We start from the raw sequence: 19,917 nt of genomic DNA, 5'->3' as shown, positions 1-19,917 counted from the left end.
GCAAATACAAAACTAGTTACCATAGAGGTGAAGGGGGATTTACAGGGCTCTTGGAGTTTGGGAATTTTGCCTCTGTCTAGTAGCCAGGAAAGGTAATTACTAGGAGTAATGGATCATGGACTCTCGCCACCTATATGAAGGAAAGAATACCTAGGTAGGCTCAGGAGCCACAAAGCACTCCTGGGAGCAAGCTGCCAATCGGTGATAGCACATAAATGTCACTTGTCATTGACTTACCTGATGTGCTCCCAGTAGTGCATTGCTGCTTCTTCAACAAAGGATATCATGAAAAGTACATTTAATCACAAACTCTTAAACTCATAAATTGTTCTATACTTACTATATTTGAGTGAGAATATAGATTTAGTTTTTTTTCTCTGAATGTTTAATAGTGAGTAACTATTTACTATACCATATAACGCAGGTAAATTATAATGCTTCAATTATAAACTGAACAAAATCACCAATGAAATGCTGAGTGGATGATGTGAAATGTTGAGTAAGAATATTGTTTTAGCCTTGTTCCAAAAACACAGAAATATAACAATTCAAATATCAGCTTCAAGTGAGAGCTGTAAAAACAATCTTCTAAAGTTCTTTCTGGCACACAGAGTTAAACCTAAATCTTCAAAAAATAAAACACACACTACCTTAGTTGAGAAACTGACAAAACTATTTCAATGCTATTGAAATTATGTGGGTAATATGATCTCAACATTCTAAATTAAAATGTTGAGAGTTGCATCGGCGGAAAAAATATGTTATTACATTAATGGTTTTATAAATATGCTTTGGGCCTAATTTTATACAAAATATAAACTATGCTATGACTGCATGGGTATCCACAGACAAATTCCCAAGGTGGGGAACGCGGGCAATAAAGGAAAAGAAAGGCCCAAATATTGGTGGAAAGCAGGAGACACATGCTTGTTCTACACATATGCTATACAATTAAACATTGTGGCTGATCAGAATCAAAAAAGTGGCTCTAAGTAGGTGATAAGGCTTAGATATTGGGAGCAAAATTTCAGGTGGAAGGAGAAAAAGTATAATTATACTGAAAGACTAGTGTGACCCTGCAAGTGGGTGATAATCCTCAAGTAAACAGATAACTAATTCAAAATACATAAGATTGTTTATTAAGTGCAAATACATGAGCATGGCATTGTGATTCATATTTTTTAATTAATACACTAGACATATTATATGGAAGAATTACTTACACTGCAATAGACCGATCCCTTTTGACTTTTAGCCTAAAATGATAAAAAAAATGTGAGAAAAAAAAATACATGTTCTTACTTCTACAATGCTAATAAGGTTTAGTTATGCTTATGCACTATACAGTTAAATTAACCAATTAGTGACCACAGCACTTTTAAATTTTCTTACCGTTTGGGACCAGCACTATTTTTACATTTCTGCTGTGTTTGTGTTTAGCTGTAATTTTCCTCTTACTCATTTACTGTACCCACACATTATATATAATTTTTCTTGCCATTAAATTGACTTTCTAAAGATACCATTATTTTCATCATATCTTATAATTTACTATAAAAAAAAAACAAAATATAAAATATGATGAAAAAATACACTTTTTCTAACCTCCAAAATCTGTTACACATCTACAACCACCAAAAAACACCCATGCTAAATAGTTTCTAAATTTTGTCCTGAGTTTAGAAATACCTAACCCAAGTTTTACATGTTCTTTGCAAGTTATAGGGCAATAAGTACAAGTAGCACTTTGCTATTTCCAAACAATTTTTTTTTCTCAAAATTAGCGATAGTTACATTGGATCACTGATATCTGTCAGGAATCCCTGAATAACCCTTCACATGTATATTTTTTTTATTTTATTTTTAAAAGAAGACAACCTAAGATATTAAACTTGTGGTATTTTGACTCTTTTTATGCAACCATTTTACCACCAATTTACGCCAAAGTTTGAAAAAAAGGTGATTTTTTTAAAAAAAATAGCAATTTAAGAATACATTTACTGAGCACGTTAAGGGTTACTGCCAAATAACACGCCAATATATGTTCAGCAACATCTCCCGAGTACAGTGATATCACCCATGTATAGGTGTGTTGGGTTTTCTGGGGGTTAAAAAGCCTTATTTTTTAGGGGGCACATGCAAATTTTCCAACTTGGAATTTTCACATCTGTCATCATGCACCCATGTCCTATTTGGGGCATTTCTGAAGCCGGCCAATGTAATTTACCCCCATCAAACCATATATTTTTGAAAAGTAGACACCCTAGGGTATTTGTAAAGCTGGTATTGTAACACTTTCAATACACTAATTCAGCCACCAGTCTTTGTCAAACTATTGGGTAATATTTTTTTGTGTTATTTTTCACACACATTGTACTTTAGGCATTAATTATCGTTTACTGTTATGTGTTACTGCCAAAAAACACCTCAATATGTGTTCAACAACATTTCCTGAGTACAGTGATACCACCCATGAATAGGTTTGTCGGGGTTTCAGGGGGCTAAAATACCTTATTTCTAGTGGGTGCATTCCAGTTTTCCAACTTGGAATTTTCACATCTGTCATCATGCACCCATGTCCTAGTTGGGACATTTCTGAAGCCGGCCAATGTAATTTACCCCCATCAAACCATATATTTTTGAAAAGTAGACACCCTAGGGTATTTGAAAAGCTGGTATTTTAACACTTTCCATGCACTAATTCAACCACCAGTCTTTGTCAAACTATTGGCAGTAATTGTTTTGTGTTATTTTTCACACAGATTGTACTTTAGGCATGGATTCTCAGCTCCTGTTAAGTTTTACAATATGTGTTCAGCAACATCTCCTGAGTACAGTGATACCACCCATGCATAAGTTTGTTGGCTTGTTTGGGGTGGTGCAATGCCAAACATCTGACGTGTTTGTGATTTTTTTTTCATATTTAACATATCTTCTTTGCCTATCTTCTTTTTGGGGGCCTTTTTACATACCCCAATTTATTTGCTTGCCATGAATGTGCATACATTTGAAAAGTTGACACCCCAATGTATTGTGTATTGTATATGGAGTGTTTTGATGCCTTTGATGCAAGTGTTTCAGCCAAACAAAAAAATGGAGAAAGTGTATGGTGGTAATTTTCATTTTTACACACATTGCTTTTTGACTATGATTTAGGAGAGCTTGTTGTAAGTTATTGCAAAAAAACACTCCAGGCTGTTTTCGGCAAGACCGCCTGAGTACGCCCATGCGCCCCCCCCATGCATAGGTTTGCCAGGATTTTGGGAAGGTTCAGTTACAATGTTGTATGACTTGTAATTTGAGTTGAAAGTGAGATATTTCTTTAGTTTTAAGGCCTATTGCATACCCCAGTTTTATTTATTGCCATGAAAGTATTTATTTGAAACATTTACACCCCAAGGTATTGTATATTGAGTGCTTTGATGCAACAGTTTTAGCCAAAAAAATTGGTCGTAATTTTTCAATTTTCATTTTTACACACACATTGCTTTTTTATTATGATTTATGAGAGCTTGTTGTAAAGTTATTGCAAGAAAACACTTGAGGTTGCTTTCTGCAAGACCCCCTAAGTACACCCATGCCACCCATGCATAGGTTTGACAGGGGTTTTGATAAAATACAGCACCAATTTTAGGACTTATAAAAATAAAATAGAACAATGAAATTTAAAAATCTGGCACAGTAAAAGTAAAAAACAAACAAATTCAGTAACAGTAAACATAACCAAACCCACCCCCCAAAAAAACACAACGGCAAATGTAAAAAAATAAAAATAAATTACCAGTGTGTGATAACTCTTGAAGCAGTCCCCAATGCAGGGTTCAGGCTGTCCAGGGCAATCAGGACAGTAAACGGTGGTGTCCCTTATCTTGGTACAGACTCTGCATTTTTTCTGATGATTCTGCTTCGCCGCAGTGGGGGGGGGGGGATTTTGAAAATAAAATGAGTAGCCCCAACTGTGCTCTCTCCCATCACCTCCCGGGGAGCAGGTGCATCTTGGTACAAAATCCCCAAAATGATCTGGAGCTGAAACTGTAAAAAAGTCAGTTTAATTCCGGGGTTTGCTTTTTGAAAAACAAATAAGCGTTTTTTTGTACCAGGCCGTTGTCTTCCGCATAATTAGATAGGGCTGCAGCAGCTGATCTGCCAGATGAACCCCACCCATATGCCGGTTATAAACCTTGATGCACACTAGCTTCCTTATGCTCTCAGCTCTGCCACATACAGACACATCTACAGTCCTCTCATTGTGGATGGTGGTAAGAAGGTACACATCCTTCTTGTCTCTGTACTTAACTGTCAACAGCTCCTCTTGGCACAGAGCTGAGGTTTCCCCCCTTCGTAGCCGGGTGCATGCAAGTTGTCCTTGGAAACCTGCGAGGTTCTTTCTAATTGTACTGCAAGCTACTGTATCAAAACAATACAGTAGCTTGAACAAAAGGACACTTGTATAGAAAGTGTCTAGATACAAGTGGTACCCTTTGTTCATCAGGGGTAATAATAGGTCCCAGACAATCTTGCCAGTGGTCCCCATATGTTCTAGGCAACCTGGAGTGTCAAGGTGGATATCCTTTCCCTCGTATACTCAGAAAGCCTGAGTATACCCAGACTCGCGCTCACAGAGCTTATACACCTTTACTCCATACCTGGAGTGCATGGAAGGAATATACTGCTTGAATCCCAGCCTTCCCTCAGGGATTCATCCACGCATATATTCCTTCAAGGTGTAAAAGCCTCTGCAAACCTGGCAGCAAAGTGGGTAATCAGGGGGAGGATTTTATACAGCCTGTCAAACTGGGGATGCTCCCTAGGGGGGCACAGGCTGTTGTCGCTGAAAGGCATGAAATGTATAATAATTGTATACCTCTTCCTCAACATACACTGGGAGAAAATGGAGGTAGAGCTGCCCTTCCAAAGGATAAGGGCACTCCCAAGGAGAACCCCAAAGGACTTGGTACTGAAAAAGCGCTGCTAGACCCCCCCTAGGAAGTCCTGGCGCAACTCCCATTAACAACCTTGATAGGGTGAGAAAAACAGAGAAAACCTCGCCAATTGTCGTAACAGAACGAGCCACAGAGAAGCAGAATGCTGCCTTCTACAGAACATAAGAGAAGGCTACTCGCTCCGACCTCCTGCACGCAAGGCAGGAGAACAACCCTCCAGAGAGGAAATGCACCTCCGAGCTCCAGCTGGCACTGAGGAAGCCAAATCTACCCCCCCCCCCAAGGGGTGGGAACAAAATAAGAAAAACACACATGCCCACAATGACATGGGAAAAAGACTGTAGACTGATTCAAAAGTCCAAAACCAAATGAGGAATCATCCAGACACCACTACTGACCCAGCAGAGAAAAACTCCCTTACCAAAAGGGAGAAAACATTCCACCTGTAAGGGCAAAATATGTCCCCAACTAGGAAAACTGGGTCGTCCCGAACCAATCCAACAGGATTAGAGAATCTCCAAACATCCAATAAAGGATCGGAGATGAGAACCATGGACCCGGGGCTGTTTTAGAACAAACGATACCCCCAGGGGAAACTCAAGTTACCCTGTACGAAGCAGATCAGACATCACTGGTTATGCGATCCGGACTCAGATATCGGATACTGGACTCCCTAGTAAGAATCCCAGAACACAGAGGGAAGAGGACACCCATATCAGGAGACAAACTCCCTATCAAAAGGGTGGTAGGCAATGACAAAGTCAAGCAGCTACTCTGGTGCAAAAGGCACAATGGACAACAACCACATGGTCCAAGACTAAGGGAAATATCCACGAGAACAGAGTTCAACCCAATAAAGAGTTCAGAAAAAGACTAGTCGCCAAGATCCTCTCAATCATTTTCCGGAAGACCTCACACAAGGAAGAAGAATGAACGAGCATCCCAAACCCTTGTGGATAAAACCCCTTAAGCAGAGGCTAACACTGAAAAAGGAGGAGACAACACAGTCTACCGTCCCCGATATGGGAACAATGAATTCCCGGAAGTAGAAAGGACCCACATGGCCCTAAACTTCCTGAACTCAAATGACCAAAAGGCTGTCAAGTAAAAAAGGACAAAGTCCAGACAGCTTCGACCCGAAGGAAGAGGTACAATATTAAGAGAACAAATCCTAAAAGAACAATCCCAAGGAAGCCTCAGGATAAGCAATGCCACCAGAAACAGGCGGTATGTAGGACCAAAAAATCCTCCGAACCTCCAACCCACTACGGGAAGGAGAAAAACTCTTGTTCCCAAAGAAATCAGGAACCTACTGAATATGTTGCAGCGGAATCTCAACAGAGCCCCGGCTGACTAGTATGGAGATGCCAATGAGGACTGAACACAGTCCCCTCCCATGCCCCTAGGCAAATAACCAAGGACCATCATATCATCTTAGATTGAAATGCTAGTTGTAACTTGCAACGAAAAAACAAGCAAACAACACAAACAATAGTGAGAACCACTCAGTGCCCCAACCGGACCAGCCAGGCATAACGGGCCCCACGTGTCTGATATAGACTTTAAAGACAGACTAATCTGTAACCAGTCAGGAGCAGCCTGAAGCAAAGGGCACCCAGAACTGTCAAAGGCCAGACAAAGTTACCCCCTAGAAGGGAGAGATAAGCAAACAGACAGAGGATGTAACAATGTCCAACTCATGAAATTACTTCCGCAGAAGTAACGGTGCAACCACAAAATCGCAAGTACCAATTCCAGAGAAGAAAGTTTCCAAAGGAAATATAATAACAAACATGAGCTTTAAAAAACAAAATCCCTTCTAACTGGATTTAAATAAAAGGGCAACCCGCAAGTTAACGCCCAGGAAGAAAGGACACTCCAACAGGACCAGCCCATCAGGGATCCGATTCTTCCAAAGCTCAGAACTGTAAAAGATACTCAAATAAAAGAAGACGATAAGATTACTTCATCCCCTTATGTCTAATCTTACGTGACATTCGAAGTGGAAGACGGAGGATCCACCAAACCGTTAAGAGTGATATCCTCCAGCATTGCCAAAATGTGCATCAGCAGTACACGAAGGCGCGCCAGTCTACAACGAAAATCAAAACTTACCTCCGCCAGGGCAACTGATTGACCCTAGCCCCAGAGGTTGAACTCCTGAAGCCTCAGAGGCAGTTGCTTCTCCAGAGGACTGAACTGGACCAGGCGAACCCACGCCTGATGAGCCCTGGTTAACAGAACACTGACAATATCATAAACACATCCTGGGAGATGCAAATGCGCAATCGCCAAAGATATGGCCATGCGGAACCGTGTCGTTACCTCCGGAGGAAACAAGCCACCTTCCAGAGAAGGATAAACGGCGTTTGGGACACCTGCATGCATAGTAAGAGAAGGTTGTAGGGAACGTGCCTCGCGGGAAACAGAATCCACAGAGGCAGATGACTCAGTGGACCCCGGATTCCCCGATCCCGAGGAACAGAGCACTCTAACGCGGCATTCGGAACATAACTGATGGGCATGTATCACCTGGGCCAACTCATATTCTTCGCAAGAATCAGAATCAGAGACATCCGTCTCCAAAAAATCAGAATCCTCCATAACTGGGATATTGAAAGAATGGACCAATAAGAAAAATATAAACGGCACCTTACACCCCCAATGGCTGGGGCACTCACCACCTCCTATGACCAAGACTTCAGCAAAACAGAATTTCTCTGTCGCCACACGGTAAGGAATTCGGAAATGGAGAGCAAAAACGTAACCACGCCTGGTCACAAGGTGTACCGTGCAGTCCATGAAAAAGTGCGGCAGACCGTAAGGGCCACGTCACTTGCAATAGGCCGTAATGTTCCGAAATAGCCATAAACCTAAGTATCACTACACACTAGCAGACAAAATCACATAACAAACATGATTAAAATCCCCCCTGTTAAATAACCCCCCTCAGGAGATATTAACCCTTGATTCTAAGATAAAAGGAGCCTCACTGAGACCCTGAGTTAAAGTTATCCCTGAAAGGTTATTGCCCCTCTTGGATAAACAGTTGCAATTACAATACATTCATGAATGAAACAATCTTACCGGAATCTACGCCGTGGAACAGGGACACGGCCCTTCAAGTGTGACAGATAGTAGCGTCGCCTCTGCCATGGACTTGAGAGAAGAAAAGAAAGCGAAACTCGTCAACACTGATTGCTAGTGGAGCTGTTAATATGAGTTGGGATGGTTTCACAGAAAGACTCTCCCTGCATCTGCATCAATGCTCTCACAGAGAGGCTGACAGGACTACTTAAAACTCCAGTCCCATTCCGAAGAGTACTACCCTTCATAAGAGACTATCGAAAAACTTCTGACACTTCTCTGCCAACCTCCTGGGACGAAAGACAAAGAATGACTGGGGGATGGGGGAAGTGGGAGAGGTATTTAAGCCTTTTGGTTGGGGTGTCTTTGCCTCCTCCTGGTGGCCAGGTTCTGAATTCCCAAAAGTAATGAATGCAGCTGTGGACTCTTCCAGTTTATAAAGAGAAAACTTTCATACTTTCAAATACATATCAAACAATATTGCTGCCCCCCTCCCCTCCCTCGATCGGTGTATGGTTAAACTGCTAAATTCAACTACTAAATTGTTCATTGTGACACAAAATGTTGATAGCTTCCCATGATTTTCTTAATAGACAGGGTAAAATCTTGCTTCTTCAAGAAACTCATTGTAAGCGTAACAAAGAATCCAAATACTTTAACCATAACTTCCCCTTACACTTACAAAGTTCCCACGTGAGTAGCAAAAAGCATGGAGTCAGCATTCTCATACATAAATCACTTCCCTTTCAGGTGCATACTTGGGCCCTTTTGGTACACTCTTAGGTAAACCCTAGACTTTAATAAATATATATATTTAAGCAAACTTTTTTAAATATGCAAGAAATACCACCCATTATCAGACAAAGTGAACTGTGATACTGAACCTCATAAAAGGTGTTTTATACAAAGGGAATTAAAATAAGAGCACTTAGAAATAAGCAAGAAAGGAGTAAATACATGCTCTAAATACCCCCCCCCCCCCCAGTATACTTTTAGAATGCTCTTCAATAGCAGAAGCTTTTCAAAAGTGTTACTCTAACTTATATAACATCCCTATACCCTCTACAGAAGACTCATGTTAATATTTGTAAAAAATATCTTCACACTTTATGTGTTCTGCAACTCACTCTTCTGATATGGTTTCTGACTTAGAAAGCCCAATCACCACTGAGGAACTTTCTGAAGCAATTAAATACCAGAGCATATGGAAAACTCCATGTCTTAATGGTATTGAAACAAAATATTATAAACAATTCCAACAGCTAATTTCTTCTCTACTATCTGTGTTTTCTCAGGATGATGAAGGCCAATATCTTAGCAATACAAAACTAAAAGTCCACATCTCTGTTGTGCTGAAACCTGGGAAATCCCCAGACTTGACAGCTAAATTTAGAGCCATCTCAGTACTCAACGTTGATCTTAAAGGGATACTAAACCCAAATTATGTATTTCATGATTCAGATAGAGAATGCAATTTTAAGCAACTTTCAAATTTACTCCTATTATCAATGTCTCTTTGTACTCTTGCTATCTTTATTTAAAAAGCAGGAATGTGATGCATAGGAGCCGGACCATTTTTGGTTGAGAACCTGGGTTATGCTTCCTTATTGGTGGGTAAATCAGCTTCAGTGAAAATAGAATTCAAGCACTGCTGCTTCTGTCCAAGTGCTCGTGAGACTGGGGTAAAAAACTGCTATTTCCCCTGTTATGCAACAACAAATATAAAGTCTCCAGCACTGTTCAATAGCTTTAGTTAGGAATCTAAAAAACAGCTGTTTTTTAGATTCTTAAATAAAGATATTGAACAGTGCTGGAGACTTTATATTTGTTATTAGTGGGTAAATGTAAGCCTCCAATAAGCAAGCACTATCCATGGTGCTGAATCTAAAATGGGCTGGCTGCTAAGATTTACATTCCTGCTTTTAAAATAAAGATAGCAAGAACAAAGAAAAAATGATAATAGGAGTAAATAAGAAAGTTGCTTAAAATTCCATGCTCCATCTGAATCATGAAAGAAAAACAATTGGGTTCAGTGTCCCTTTATATGACACACAAAAATCCTTTCTAACCACCTTGCTAATACAACAAAAACCCTACAACTAATTTAGTATGCTAAATACACTCCTTACCCACACTTTAACTTTCAACAGATGCTGAAAAATGCTTTTGATCAGGTAAAATTAACTTTTCTCAAACTAATCTTACAACACTTTGGTTTATCAGATTTGCTTATAACTAGAAATGTTTCATTAGACTCAGACCCCCACAGCATAAGTTAAGGTCAATGGTGTCCTCTCTAGCACTTTTTCTATCAGAAATGGCACTCAGCAGGGTAATTATTTACTCTGCCGATAGATGTCTTAGCCCACAGGTTAAGAAACATAGCAATTAGGGGAATTCAAATTGCTACCTCTTTATGGAGATGATATTCTTATGTTCCTAATGTCTTCCTTCAATCTCCTCGGTATGTGATGAACACAATAATATAGGAAAGTTTCCAGCGTCTTAGTAAACGAGTCAAATCAGAGATCCTTGCTTTGAACATACTATGTCAATGGATTGTTCTACTCCAGAAAAAAAGTTTCCCCACATACCTTAAAATACATTGGAGTCATTCTATCACCAAAAAAACACTTTTTTTAAAGCTAACTATGAGAATTCACTTTAATATCTCCAAAAGTCTGTTCAAGACTGGTCCACTAAGAATCTCTCCTAGCTAGGTAAGATCCATTCAGTTAATATAAAACTTTACTGCCCAAGATACTCTCCTTGTTCCAAGCTCTACCTATCCCTTTACCAAAGCCTTAAATTCAGAAACTACAATCTATTGTCAATGATTTTTTTGGAAGGAAAACACCCTAGAAGAGCAAGAAATCTGTATATACCTTGTGCAAACAATGGAGGCTTAGGTATGACCATTATAGCTCAATATCTTACAGCAGTTTTTCTACAGAGCATTTCCACCATTCCCTCTCCTCTAACACCGATTATAAACAACCAAGTCCACGCTACTGTAAAAAGATAATAAGGAAAGGATAATGACATACTGTAAGATGTTTTTAAATTAGATAGATGTTATAATATGTTCTCTTGTGTTTTTTATATATTTGTTATACAGGGTCACTAGGTGAAGATGCGATCACTGGTAATAGACTCCCTAGCTACAGGCGACGTCTGTAATGACGTAAGCACGCTAGGGTTGGCAACGGTAGGTGGTTGGCGGCTTCCGGTGGTGGAACCTGACAATGTGTGGCGTCTCATTCAGGATGACGTAATAGGGGCGCCGAGTAAACACCGCTAGAAGCCGTATGGACACGAGGTGAATATACTAAGTACACATTAATTAATGTAATTATTTATGCAAATGGTTTTTGATAAGGGTATAAGTATTGTGATGAGGACGGGGGTGAAACCCCAAAACGTCACTTGTTACACAGTAAAGAAAAGTTTGTGGATTTAAACGGAGAGTGCCTGCTTTTTTCCTGTAATATATATATATATATATATATATAGCCCATTAAACTCTGCTTTAGTATTTCTGCAATGTCATGTGTGAAACTTTGTAAGCGATAAGAGGCTGACCTGTTTTAAAGGAATGGTATAGTTGAAATTAAACTTTCATGGTTCAGATAGATCAGCAATTTTAAGCAACTTTCTAAATTACTTATTAACAATTTTTCTTCTTTCTCTTGGAATCTTTATTTGCATGTAAGTTTAGGAGCCGGCCCATTTTTGGTACAGAACCTGGGTAGTGCTTTCTGATTGGTGGCTACATTTAGACACCAATCAAAAAATGCTACCCAGGTGCTGAACCAAAAATGGGCCGGCTCCTATGCTTACATTCTTGCTTTTTCTAATAAAGATACCAAGAGAATGAAGAAACATTTTGAATAAGAGTCAATTAGAAAGTTGCTTAAAAATTACCTGCTCTATCTAAATCGTGAAAGTTTAATTTTGACTAGACTATTCATTTAATGCCACACAAGTTATAATGTTCTGATAGGATAAATATTCTCTGTTTATAATATTTGGTTATTATATGGAAGCTAATTCCTGGGACTGCACTACATTTACTGTTTATTCTATTTCTTATATCCTCTTAATTCAGCTCCTAAAAGGCTTTTGGACAATGCTTCAACACTGTGCAATTTGTTTACAATTATAATATGGCTTAGTCTGGTTTCATTTTATGGTACCACTTTAGGAGTTCAGAATGTTTTCTTTTTACCCTGTAGATCAGTTTGATTCTCAATAAACCATAATTTTACTACAAAAAAAACACAAGCGACAACAAATTATGTATTTACTACATACATTTCAAGTATGAAAAAAACAATTTGTAAAGACAGTATGAACTATTTATTCTGTAAAAGGATAAAGAACAAAAAAACAACAACTGCTGAATATAAAAAAAAACTACTGTGCCTAAAATTAAAATAAAACAAAAACAACAACTTATGGAGTTCTCAATGCTACTCTGAAAACAAACAAGTGTGACTGAGCACAACACATACTTACAGAAGGAAACTTTTCTGAAAAACGCCGGTTCATGTTTCTTTGCTTGATATATAATATGGCAGAATCAGATCTTAAGAAACAAAAAAAAAAAAAAAACATTAACCGTGAGGAACATAAAATCCAACCCAGGCAAAATATGAATGGTTTAAACTTGTTTTTAGAATTTCTTGTTATTTGGAGTTAATATATTCCAAATGGAATGAGTAGGGTGGGGTATTTTATTTGGGAGCCCTATATGAAACTCTGCCACAAGGCACAGAGGGACACATGCAAACCTAACTATAGGAATGTGACAAGGGTTAGTATGAAGTATTACAAATTGAACACATTTATAATTGTATCTGTTTTAAATATAGAACATGCAACAAGGAATGTTTGTGGGTTTTTTTTATTTTAAATATAAACCCTGGTTTACTTGTATGTAACGTCAGCAAGTGATCACAAAAATGTGGCAAAAGAATAATTGTTGAAAGGACTTCTTTCTAAATAGTCAATAAAGCAAAAATTTGCAAATTTAAACAACCTTCCATTTTACTTCCATTCTCTATTTTGTTTTGTTCTCTTTGATATCCAATTCACTTCCATTATCAAGCTGTGCACAGTCAGAGTATTTGTATATGGGTATGGGATTCGCAAAATCATTATACAGTGGACAGAGAAATAGAAGATATTTTGAAAATATACTGCTCATTTGAAATTATTACATAGTCTTTACATTATGCATTTGTTGATTATGCAAATCCACTGTATTTAAAGGGACAGTAAAATTAAAAAAATAATGTTAAATAATTCTGCACATAATGCATAATTATATAATATTATCTTAGCAATAGCAACAGCTTGTAAAATAAAAAGCATTGCAAGATTTTTTATTCCAAAGTTGGACTTACATGGTCTCCATTCCAGAGCGGGAGCAAGCTACATTCAGTTCAATGGCGCAATGAATCACTTTAGAAAAACAAGACCCGCGCTAAGTGGAGCAGAGACCAGGGAAGTCAAACTTTGGAATAAAAAAATCTTGCAATGCTTTTAATTTAGAATTATATAACATTATTTTGTAAGGTTACTATCCGTTTAATAGTCCTTCAAAAAAGGATTCAAAGAGAATGCTTTATCTGAATTATGAAATACATTTTTTGGATTGATACTATCACTATTGATGTTTTGGAAGTAAATGATGTTGTACTTAATTGAATATTTTGGTATAATTTTTTTTTCATTTTATAGACTGCACTCTCAAACTAGACTGGGTACACATCCCATGACCCTGCAAAACGCACAGCCCTGGGTGCTCACCCGCACTCAAAAAGAGCTGCACAGGTGGATAAGAATTTTAATGAATTTGAACAATTTGTACATGTTCCAACAGAACAAATGTTCCCTTTCAGTGTGTCACTTAGAATTAATAATGGTAAATGATATCATTAGAGCCTTTGAACTTTTTAATTATTTTTCATATAGCATAAATTATTTCTAGCAACTATATGTTTAGACCCTGCAAAGGTTTAAGAGATAGCTAAAAATATGATTTGTTAAAAAAATCGCAATGCACATGGGTGAGCCAAAAATATTTGGCATCTATGTGCAACCACCAATCAGCAGCTTCTGAGCCTATTTTAAGATGTTTTCAACAAAGATATTAAGAGAATGAAAAAAATAGAAGCGAATTAAAAAGTTGTTTAAAAACGCAAGCTTTCTAAATATTTAAAAAAAATGGGGGTGCATTTTTTTCCGAGTCAGTCCTTCTTAGAAGCAGCATTGCTTTGTGTGAGTTTAACCCATTTGAAATGCGGTGGTTAACAAAATTAGAGTATTTTATTACCACATTACATCCCTTTAAAGATCAAACAAAAAAATGCTAAAAATTGTTCCTGTAAAACTTAAGCATACATTGCCATGTTTAGAAAATACTGCTAAAAAATATCTCTATATTCACTGTCATATATCCTTGAATAACACTGTATCTCTGGTTTATATCGCTCAACATAAAAAATGGTGTCTCTGAAAACTTCTATTTAAATTATATCAGCTCGGGCCGTTCACTGTCTGCGTGACCGACGCAGAGTTTATATAACAGGAATCTCTTACCCTCTCAATAGCAGACCAAACGACTACTCTATTATAGCGGAAATGACAAGGGGAACGTTTCACTGGGGGTTACGTTACAGATTTTACTCTTCTTCTACGGCGCTTATGAGGGGGAAGAAAAACACCAGCACACCGGAAATGGCCAGTAATCATGTAATCTAAACATTAAAAACAAGACAAATAGTTGCAGGATTGTCAGTTTATTAATCCGCCTCTTCAACAAAGGACAAGTAGTTACACACGTTCTGATCTGTACGTGCACGTTAGTATTATTGTATTAAAAGGAGCGGAACAATGCTCTTTATGATTAAAACAGTAGTCAAGCTATCAGACACTTATTTGTTAGCACTTTCTTAAGACTATTAAAGGCTGTACCATACATATATGCTAATAAGAAATGTTTTAATGAATACCACAAGCATTTTTGTTATAAATGTCACTCAAATGTAAAAAAAAATATTGTGCCCCAAATGTCCCTCAAATTGCATAAATAGGCCATTTTCAGCAAATTCACATAGGGATAAAAGCAAAATCTCCCATTGTGCCACTAAATTTCAACCCCTGCTAGCTCACAAAATGACCCCCTCTACGATATCACAAAGTATGGGGTGTTTTTACTGTGGAATTTTAAAAATATTGGGCCCCAAATGTCCCTCAAATTGCAAAAATAGGCACTTTCCAAAAATTTCACTTTGGGATAAAAAAGAAATCTCCCATTGTGCCACTAAATTTCTACCACAGCTAGCTCACACAATGACCCCTCTACCATATCACACATTTTGGAGAGTTTTTACTGTGGAATTTTAAAAATATTGGGCCCCAAATGTCCCTTGAATTTCATAAATTGGCCCTTTTCAGCAAATTCACTTAGGAATAAAAACGAAATCTCCCATTGTTCCACTAAAATTTCACCACAACTAGCTCACACAATGACCCCTCTACGATATCACAAAGTTTGGAGACTTTTTACTGTGGAATTTTAAAAATATTGGGTCCCAAATGTCCCTCAAATTGCAAAAATAGGCACTTTCCAAAAATTTGACTTTGGGATAAAAAAGAAATCTCCCATTGTGCCACTAAATTTCCACCACAGCTAGCTCACACAATGACCCCTCTACGATATCACACATTTTGGAGAGTTTTTGCTGTGGAATTTTAAAAATATAGGGCCCCAAATGTCCCTTGAATTTCATAAATCGGCCCTTTTCAGCAAATTCACTTAGGAATAAAAAAGAAATCTCCCATTGTTCCACTAAAATTTCACCACAGCTAGCTCACACAATGACCCCTCTACGATATAACAAAGTTTGGAGACTTTTTACTGTGGAATTTTAAAAATATTGGGACCCATATGTCCCTCAAATTGCATAAATAGGCCCTTTTCAGCAAATTAACTTAGGAATAAAAAAGAAATCTCCCATTGTGCCACTAAAATTTCACCACAGCTAGCTCACACAATCACCCCTCTACGGTATCACTAAGTTTGGACCATTTTTACTGTGGAATTTTAAAAATATTGGGCCCCAAATGTCCCTCAAATTGCAAAAATAGGCACTTTCCAAAAATTTGACTTTGGGATAAAAAAGAAATCTCCCATTGTGCCACTAAATTTCCACCACAGCTAGCTCACACAATGACCCCTCTACGATATCACACATTTTGGAGAGTTTTTACTGTGGAATTTTAAAAATATTGGGCCCCAAATGTCCCTTGAATTTCATAAATCGGCCCTTTTCAGCAAATTCGCTTAGGAATAAAAAAGAAATCTCCCATTATGCCACTAAAATTTCACCACAGCTAGCTCACACAATGACCCCTCTACGGTATCACTAAGTTTGGACCATTTTTACTGTGGAATTTTAAAAATATTGGGCCCCAAATGTCCCTTGAATTTCATAAATCGGCCCTTTTCAGCAAATTCACTTAGGAATAAAAAAGAAATATCCCATTGTTCCACTAAAATTTCACCACAGCCAGCTCACACAATGACCCCTCTACGTTATCACAAAGTTTGGAGACTTTTTACTGTGGAATTTTAAAATTATTGGGTCCCAAACGTCCCTCAAATTGCAAAAATCATCACTTTCAAGCAAATGCACTTAGGGATAAAAGCAAAATCTCCCATTGTGCCACTAAATTTCCAACGCAGCTATCGCACACAATGACCCCTCTACGATATCACAAATTTTGGAGAGTTTTTACTGTGGAATTTTAAAATTATTGGGCCCCAAATGTCCCTCGAATTGCATAAATAGGCCATTTTCAGCAAATTCACTTAGGAATAAAAGCAAAATTTCCCATTGTGCCACTAAATTTCCACCACAGCTAGCTCACACAATGACCCTTCTACGATATCACAAAGTTTGGAGACTTTTTACTGTGGAATTTTAAAATTATTGGGCCCCAAATGTCCCTCAAATTGCATAAATAGGTTATTTTCAGCAAATTCACTTTGGGATAAAAGCAAAATCTCCCATTGTGCCACTAAAATTCCACCACAGCTAGCTCACACAATGACTCCTCTACAATATCTCAAAGTTTGGAGATTATTTACTTTGGAATTTTAAAAATATTGGGCCCCAAATGTCCCTCGAATTGCATAAATAGGCAATTTTCAGCAAATTCACTTAGGGATAAAAAAAATCTCCCATTGTGCCACTAAATTTCCACCACAGCTAGCTCCGACAATGACCCCTCTATGATATCACAAATTTTGGAGACTTTTTACTATGGAATTTTAAAAATATTGGGCCCCAAATGTCCCTCAAATTGCATAAATAGGCCATTTTCAGCTAATTCACTTTGGGATAAAAAAGAAATCTCCCATTGTGCCACTAAATTTCCACCACAGCTAGCTCACAATGACCCCTCTACGATATCACAAATTTTGGAGAGTTTTTACTGTGGAATTTTAAAAATATTGGGCCCCAAATGTCCCTCGAAATGCATAATTAGGCCATTTTCAGCAAATTCACTTAGGAATAACAAAAAAAATCTCCCATTGTGCCAGTAAAATTGTACCACAGCTAGCTCACACAATGACCCCTCTACGATATCACAAAGTTTGGAGACTTTTTACTGTGGAATTTTAAAAATACTGGGCCCCAAATGTCCCTCCAATTGCATAAAAAGGCCATTTTCAGCAAATTCACTTAGGGATAAAAGCAAAATCTCCCATTGTGCCACTAAATTTCCACCACAGCTAGCTCACACAATGACCCCTCGATAATATCACAAAGTATGGGTACTTTTTAACGTATAATTTAAAAAAAATGGCTTCCAAATATCACTTAAATTCACACTGTAGTGTGAATACTCTACAATATCACAGAGTATCATGAAGCCATTTTTTTTTATTATACATTAAAAAGTACCCATACTTTTTGATATTATAGAGGGGTCATAGTGTGAGCTAAATGTGGTGGAAATTTAGTGGCATAATGGGAGATTTTGCTTTTATCCCTTAGTGAAATTGCTTGAAAGTGATGATTTTTCCAATTTGAGGGAAATTTTGGGCCCAATATTTTTAAAATTCCACAGTAAAAACTCCCCATACTTTGTGATATCCTAGAGGGGTCATTGTGTGAGCTAGCTGTGGTGGAAATTTAGTGGCACAATGGGAGATTTCTTTTTTTTATCCAAAATTGAATTTACTGAACATGGCCTATTTATGCAATTGGAGGGACATTTGGGGCCCAATATTTTTAAAATTCCAAAGTAAAAAGTCTCCAAACTTTGAGATATTGTAGAGGAGTCATTGTGGGAGCTGTGGTGGAAATTTAATGGCACAATGGGAAAGTTTGCTTTTATCCGAAAGTGAAATTTTTGGAAAGGGCCGATTTATGCAATTTGAGGGACATTTGGGGCCCAATATTTTTAAAATTCCACAGTAAAAAGTCTCCAAACTTTGCGATATTGTAGAGGGGTCATTGTGTGAGCTAGCTGTGGTGGAAATTTAGTGGCACAATGGGAGATTTTGCTTTTATCCCTAAGTGAATTTGCTGAAATGTACTATTTATGCAATTCGAGGGACATTTGGGGCCCAATATTTTTAAAATTCCACAGTAAAAAGTCTCCAAAATTTGTGACATTGTATAAAGGTCATTGTGTGAAATAGCTGTGGTGGATATTTAGTGGCACAATGGGCGATTGTGCTTTTATCCCAAAGTGAAATTTTGGGGAAAGGCCTATTTATGCAATTTGAGGGACATTTGGGGCCCAATATGTTTAAAATTCCACAGTAAAAACTCTCCAAAATTTGTAATATCGTAGAGGGGTCATTGTGTGAGCTAGCTGTGGTGAAATTTTAGTGGAACAATGGGAGATTTCTTTTATATTCCTAAGTGAATTTGCTGAAAAGGGCTGATTTATGAAATTCAAGGGACATTTGGGGCCCAATATTTTTAAAATTCCACAGTAAAAACTCTCCAAAATGTGTGATATCATACAGGGGTCATTGTGTGAGCTAGCTGTGGTGGAAATTTAGTGGCACAATGGGAGATTTCTTTTTTATCCCAAAGTGAAATTTTTGGAAAGTGCCTATTTTTGCAATTCGAGGGACATTTGGGGCCCAATATTTTTAAAATTCCACAGTAAAAAGTCTCCAAACTTTGTGATATAGTAGAAGGGTCATTGTGTGAGCTAGCTGTGGTGGAAATTTAGTGGCACAATAATAGATTTTGCTTTTATCCCTAAGTGAATTTACTGAAAATGGCCTATTTATTCAATTCGAGGGACATATGGGTCCCAATATTTTTAAAATTCCACAGTAAAAAGTCTCCAAACTTTGTGATATCGTAGAGAGGTCATTGTGTGAGCTAGCTGTGGTGAAATTTTAGTGGAACAATGGGAGATTTCTTTTTTATTCCTAAGTTAATTTGCTGAAAAGGGCCTATTTATGCAATTCGAGGGACATATGGGTCCCAATATTTTTAAAATTCCACAGTAAAACGTCTCCAAACTTTGTGATATTGTAGAGGGGTCATTGTGTGAGCTAGCTGTGGTGAAATTTTAGTGGAACAATGGGATATTTCTTTTTTATTCCTAAGTGAATTTGCTGAAAAGGGCCGATTTATGAAATTCAAGGGACATTTGGAGCCCAATATTTTTAAAATTCCACAGTAAAAACGGTCCAAACTTAGTGATACCGTAGAGGGGTCATTGTGTGAGCTAGCTGTGGTGAAATTTTAGTGGCACAAAGGGAGATTTCTTTTTTATTCCTAAGTTAATTTTCTGAAAAGGGCCTATTTATGCAATTCGAGGGACATATGGGTCCCAATAT

At 37.7% G+C, this 19,917-nt stretch overlaps 1 protein-coding gene across 2 annotated transcripts in view; it reads right to left on the bottom strand.

Annotated features, from left to right (window-relative positions):
• LOC128660608 (uncharacterized) overlaps positions 1-14,689 on the bottom strand; it is a 559,105-nt gene extending 544,416 nt beyond the window's left edge. Inside the window, exons 1-3 of one of the 2 annotated variants that reach the window (XM_053714534.1) lie at positions 14,637-14,689; positions 12,549-12,618; positions 1,224-1,256 (exon numbers count right to left, since the gene is read on the bottom strand). In XM_053714534.1, the coding sequence (XP_053570509.1) occupies positions 1,224-1,256; positions 12,549-12,581 (66 nt within the window). In that variant the 5' untranslated portion in view covers positions 12,582-12,618; positions 14,637-14,689. Of the gene's footprint in view, positions 1-1,223; positions 1,257-12,548; positions 12,619-14,636 lie in introns of those variants that run through there. The other variant, XM_053714535.1, reaches the window with a different exon arrangement.
• Between the last annotated feature and the right edge of the window lie 5,228 nt (positions 14,690-19,917).

Source organism: Bombina bombina, chromosome 5 (genome assembly GCF_027579735.1).
Source record: "Bombina bombina isolate aBomBom1 chromosome 5, aBomBom1.pri, whole genome shotgun sequence".
NCBI lineage: Eukaryota > Metazoa > Chordata > Amphibia > Anura > Bombinatoridae > Bombina > Bombina bombina.
This window is presented reverse-complemented; position numbering and strand designations above follow the sequence as displayed.